The sequence below is a fragment of the Silene latifolia genome, chromosome 8 (genome assembly GCF_048544455.1).
Source record: "Silene latifolia isolate original U9 population chromosome 8, ASM4854445v1, whole genome shotgun sequence".
Lineage (NCBI taxonomy): Eukaryota > Viridiplantae > Streptophyta > Magnoliopsida > Caryophyllales > Caryophyllaceae > Silene > Silene latifolia.
This window is the reverse complement of record NC_133533.1, coordinates 53,374,039-53,379,994: the sequence shown is the minus strand read 5'-3', so window position 1 is coordinate 53,379,994 and position 5,956 is coordinate 53,374,039. Positions and strand designations below refer to the sequence as shown.

At 34.2% G+C, this 5,956-nt stretch overlaps 1 protein-coding gene across 1 annotated transcript; it reads left to right on the top strand.

The window, feature by feature from the left end:
* Positions 1-3,672: 3,672 nt before the first annotated feature.
* LOC141594362 (NAC domain-containing protein 104) lies at positions 3,673-4,554 on the top strand. Its single transcript, XM_074414436.1, has 2 exons — positions 3,673-3,976; positions 4,230-4,554. Exons 1-2 carry the CDS (start codon positions 3,788-3,790, stop codon positions 4,371-4,373), a joined length of 333 nt encoding a protein of 110 aa, XP_074270537.1. The 5' UTR covers positions 3,673-3,787; the 3' UTR covers positions 4,374-4,554.
* The last annotated feature ends 1,402 nt before the right edge of the window (positions 4,555-5,956 follow it).

The following is a 5,956-nucleotide window of genomic DNA, read 5'->3' as shown; positions in this document are numbered from 1 at the left end:
AAGTTAAAAACAAAAAATATTTCTTCATATGTTGTTTTCAATTTTACTTTCGGATTAAATCTAAGTCAAACATCATGCCTTTGTTAACCTTTTCCTAAACTACAAATCTAAAACTTGATCACTTATATGCCCAAACATCTTATTTTGAATCCCCCACTACATGAAGTTTTACCTTTTGGGAGTATTTGATTTACAAACAAAGCGTCTTATTATAGACCAGATATCCATTAATAAATACAGACGCAATAGCCTAAATATCCACCCACTTTAAAACAAAACGGACAAAATATTACCACCTTAACACCAAACGTCACCAAGACCATTTCCATGTGATAAACTACCTTTTGTAGCTTAGAAAATGGCACGCAGGTCACCGTCAATGGATTCACGGGCCTGCTTCTAAAATATCAAATTGAGGCCCCATACTATAAACAAGCATTTAAAAAAGCAGTAATACTTTATCCTAAGATGAACAATGTCAAATAAGCTCCTACATTACTTACATATATAGGAGTAATAAGACAAACCAAAATTAACTTCATGATAAAAGAAATATGCTCCTACATTACTTGCTCCTAAATATTTTGTTATCAAAGTAAATTTGCATGTTAAGAGCTAACAAACCAGAACTTGCCGACAGTGGGATTCGAACGCCCCTTGTCATTGAGTAGAATTCTATTTCTAACCAACTGTGCCATACACTCAATGTTGTCAGAATCGGAATTCTACTTTGAATCGATGGGGAGAGTAGGATCAAATCGGTGGAATCAGATCGTAGAATCGTAAGATTATACAAATTCACTAAATATAGTTTTTTATTTGGTAAAAATATATAATTGAAGATCAAAACACTTATTTATAACCAAAATATTGATAATTAAGGAGTTTAGTATCATTTCATGAACATGTTTCTACAAATGACATGAAATTTGGATTTTACGATGTCGTTGTATACAAATTTATTTTAATATGTTTACTATGGAGTCGGATCGTAGGATAGTAAGATCGCAGAATCGTATTATGATCCTACCTCTAGAAAATTTCAAATAATTAGGATCGTAAGATTCTACAAACAGATAGAATCATAGGATCCGGTATCGGACATGCATTTTTGGATCGTAAATCGTAGAATCATAGGATCGAATCGGATTCGACAACAATGCATACACTATTCTTTGTAATTACTTTGCATTGAAATGTATACGTATTGGGCCCTTCGTCTTTTGGGCCCCCGGTTCTAAGAACCTTCGAACACCCTATTGGACGGCCCCGACACCTGACACTGGTGACATTTGGCGTTAAGATGATGACATTTGGGCCATTTGCTTAAAGTGGGTGGATATTTGGTCTATTTGGCCTATACTATAAACGGATAAGAATTTATGTTTGACAAATACTGGTAGAAGATACAAATAAACGGCAGACATTAACTATCCTTTTCTTGTCTCATTTAACGAATCAAACGTCACCTTAATATCATGTTCTCTATTCTGAAGTTCTCTTAAGATATGCATTTATCCAGTTATAAGTTTAAAACGTGTTAAATAATTCTAATTTTTATAGATAAGACAAAATGAAAATGCCAAGATATTAACAAAAGAAAACTGGTATGTATTTGAACCTTTTAATTTTAAGACGGATATATCGAGTTTTGGAGAGATTTATTGCTATCCATTTATGGTCATTTGATTGAGTAATCCATAAGGTACATATATAAGATGTTTGGCAAGCACATGCAATTTGGTGAGGGTACTCTACTAAGTAATGTACTCGACATGCAATGCGTATTGCCGTACTAGTTGCTCCAAATCTTATACTATTATTGTAACCAAAGAGAGCAATCATATAACTTGAACTAAGATTAATCATTCTTTTCACCAATAAAGAGAGAGGCCCATCTCACAGTTAACAACATGCTTTTGGAAACTAAATTGATGTTATTAGTAGTTTCTTAATTATGTTTTAAAACGTTTTGCCACGTCCAGCTTACCTCATTCTTTTATGATTTATATTTGAATATGCTTATACTTACCAACTAACTACTCCCTCTTCCCGGTCATTTATTGTTTTTCATAAAATCTCATTGAAGACGGGCGAAATCCATCATGCTCATGACGGATACCGTTCCCTTTCACAAAATGCCCATTGAGAGGTGAGTGGGAACGCATGGGTTCTCACCTTGTCCCCTCTCCCTTTTTGTGAGAGGTCACAAGCTTGTGACGGGATTAGCCAGTCACAAGCAAGACTAGATGTTGTTCTTTTTCATTTTTGGGTGTCTCAGTCATTTGTTGTTCTTTCTATTTTAATAATGAATTTAATGAGCAATTTGATCATTAACCCTCAATTTGTTCCACTTGTCATTTAGTAATTGACCCATTCCTCTTTCCTTGGTCTTTGTGCCAAAACCAAAGGTTAACAATTGATCGGGACGGAGGGAGTACATAGTACTATCATTTTTTCCGGAAAATAATAAATACAACCCTTAAAATTGGACATAAAAACTAAATTAAATATATTTCCTAAAACATAATTAAATTACCGGATTTTCTATCCTATGCCCACTGGGCATAGGTTAAGAAAGCAAAAATAGAAAGATTTAAATATTTTCCTTGGAAAAAAATAAAAGTAATTGTATATTACAATTTCCAATAAAGATATCATTAAATTCTTTCTTTTTTTGGCTTTCTTAACCTATGCCCAGTGGGCATAGGTTAGAAAAACCCTTAAATTATAAATGTATGACAAATTGAGGCGCACATCGGTGTCATTAATGTTTAATCTAAGCTTTTATAACCTATTTCGGAACCATAAATACGCATATATCCGTTTACGTACTAATTGAAAGTCCATAATTTCAACGGCTCATCGATAAAACCAGGGGCGGAGGGAGGGGGTGGGCTATATGGGCTATAGCCCTACATGATTTCTGGTTAAATAATTTTCACTATCAAATATAGGCATGTCAAAAATGTAGCAAAGTTGGTCACTGACTCACTACATAAATAAATTGGAGGTTGTGGGTTCAAACCTTCTACCCATCATTCTTTTACATTTATGTTTATTTTTAACTTACCTTAAATATTAACACCTTAATTAAATATATAAAATTTATTTGTGGGCATTTTTAACTAATATTAGTAGGGTGTTTTTAGGTTCAAATTTATTATGTTTTAGACTTTTGAATATATTTTATTAAATTTCCACACTTTTCGAGTAAATATGTCCACATTAACTCCTCAAATTTGGCAACATAAATATACACTTCTAGTTAAAATGGTTTTGAAATATAAATTTTTTCCAGTACTCTACTTTCTCCGTTAAACTCAATATAACGTATTAATTTTTGGCCAAAATTACAGATATTGCCTAAAACACTGTTTGAACTTAAAAAAAATTGCAACCGTATTTCAATAGCCCTACATGTATTTAATTCCTGGCTCCGCCCCTGGATAAAACCATCAATAGGATGAGGGGAGTATAAGCTTAGATTGGTGTAAAGGTAGCCACAAGGGCGAATATGATCATGACAGTACAGTGTTTGAACCCTGGTCATAAATACTACCATTCATAAATTACCTTCTAAAATAACTGATATATATATATATATATATATATATATATATATATAGGTAAACTTTACATAAAAACATTTTATGCCGGACTTAACTAATACGGAGTAAAACTAACCGAAATTTGTGCAGGAAAAGCGCTATCAGAAGGCAACAAATGTTATTACTATAGTAGAAAGGTTCAGAACCGAGTAACTGATAGCGGATACTGGAAACCAATGGGTATGGATGAGCCAATTATGTCAAGTTCAAGCATGAAAATAGTTGGTATGAAGAAATATTACGTGTTTCATTTTGGTGAATCATCTACGGGAGATTGGACCAACTGGATAATGCACGAGTATAGGCTTCCTGACTCTGCTTCTTCAAGTAGGTCGTCTTCCAAAAAGCGAGCAAACTCTAAAAAGGTAAGTCCATTTTTTGGATTATAACAAATAAAGGCAACATCCGTAAAGGTTTTATTAGGGTTCATACGGTACTCTACTTTTGTTAATTATATTTTGTATACATCATTTAGATTTGGCTACATGGATTTATATTGGACACTCGGACACATCCGTAATGGTTTTATTAGGGTTCAAATGGTACTCGAAAATGTTTTAATTTAAATTGATTATACAAATGTTAGAAAATTTTATAATTCGGGGTTGACGATTGCAGGATCTTAGTAAATGGGTGATTTGTAAGGTGTATGAGAGAAGAGACGACGATGATGGTGATGGTGATGATGACACGGAACTTTCGTGCTTGGATGAAGTATTCTTATCCATGGAAGATCTTGATGAAATAAGTTTGCCAAATTAGTTGGTAGGCGAAGGATTGTAATGTAGATGAGATAAGAAAATGTAGTGACGCTCAAAGCATACCATGTAGAACGAAGCAAATTGTGCAATCACACTTACAAGAGAATTACAACAATGTATCACTTACGTGGGTATTTAACTAATCAAAATCATATGGGAATGAAGGTTGCAAAAACTCACAATGTTTCTTCATAGTGATAATTAGGTCACCCGGTTATGCAATATCTCCTTCATTCTAGTAACTTTAAAACTTTCTTCATATATCATCATTATCATTTGTAAGGTTATTAAAGCCGTAGCAATCGCCGGGCTGAAATGCAAAGGCATAATCTGAGGAAGAGTATATACTCCCTCCGTCCCGGTCATTTGTTGTCCTTTTCCATTTTGGGGTGTCTCAGTCATTTGTTGTCCTTTCTATTTTAAGATTGAATTTGATGAGTAATTTGATCATTCACACTCAATTTATTCCACTTGTCATTTAATCATTGGCCCCCTCCCCTTTCCTTGGTCTTTGTGCCAAAACCAAAAGACAACAAATGACCGGGACGGAGGGAGTATAACTCAAGTAAAATGATACCCTTATGCTCGGCCGCATGAGTCATATATCTAATTTGTTTATTCTACGAAATTAGACGAGTGGACTTTATTTTGAGAGTTACCACCCGACAAGAAATCTATACGGACCAACATGAAGTGTATGTGGACAATGGTATTGCGGGGAAGATTATGAACTTATGTACCATTAAAGCAACTCGATTAATACGACATCAGACTGTTGTTGCCTAATTTAGTTAAGTTACTAAATTTATTATTTTCAGGGTATGTGAGTCTGAAAACTAAAAAATAAGGTTACTGGGCCTATGTTAAGTCAATTCAAGATTGAAGACAAACGGACTCCAATAAAACCAAGAAGTCCAAAAGGAGAAACGCTGGGCTAAGAGGCATGATAAGCGCCCATATGAAGCTTCAAGAAGACTCGGTGGTTTATTAACCGCCTCCCACTAAGGAGTAGTTTCAAGGAACCGGTGATGCCTATATATATGGAGGCATATCATTCAAGCAAACGATAACTCAAACAACAACAACTACTACAACTTAGTCTATCTTTAGATTAGTCTCTTAGGCGTAGCATAGATTAGCATTAGAAGTAGAAGTAGCACGGCGAGCCTATCCGATCATGGAGGTAATCAACCATCTATCCTTTAGTTTGTAATTTAGCATCCACAAATACTCTTGTGAAAACTCTAGTTGATGTTGTGTTATTGAAATCTTCTTGATATATAAGTATAGTTGGGAATTCATGTGTTTAAGTTTGAGGATTATATCATTCATTTTTTAGCGCTAAATTACTATAAGAAATTTAGCGTTGTTTATTAGATTACGCATGCATCTACAGCCGTGGCTCAAATCCTTGCATTTAAGGGTAGATCACAAAGTGTAGGAGGGTAGTTACGACCTCCAAGGTACCTTAAGGCAGTAGTCTTGTTTCACACAAACAAGTTTTTGGCGACCACAGTGGGAGGATTAAAATAATTGATCCTTCTAATATATCTATACAATATAATTCAAAGTCTTTTTAGATCA

Coding starts and splice junctions, on each gene's coding strand:
- LOC141594362 (XM_074414436.1), top strand. CDS start 3,788: ATGGGTATGGATGAGCCAATTATGTCAAGTTCAAGCATGAAAATAGTT. Junction 3,977..4,229: donor AGCGAGCAAACTCTAAAAAG/GTAAGTCCATTT, acceptor TGACGATTGCAG/GATCTTAGTAAATGGGTGAT.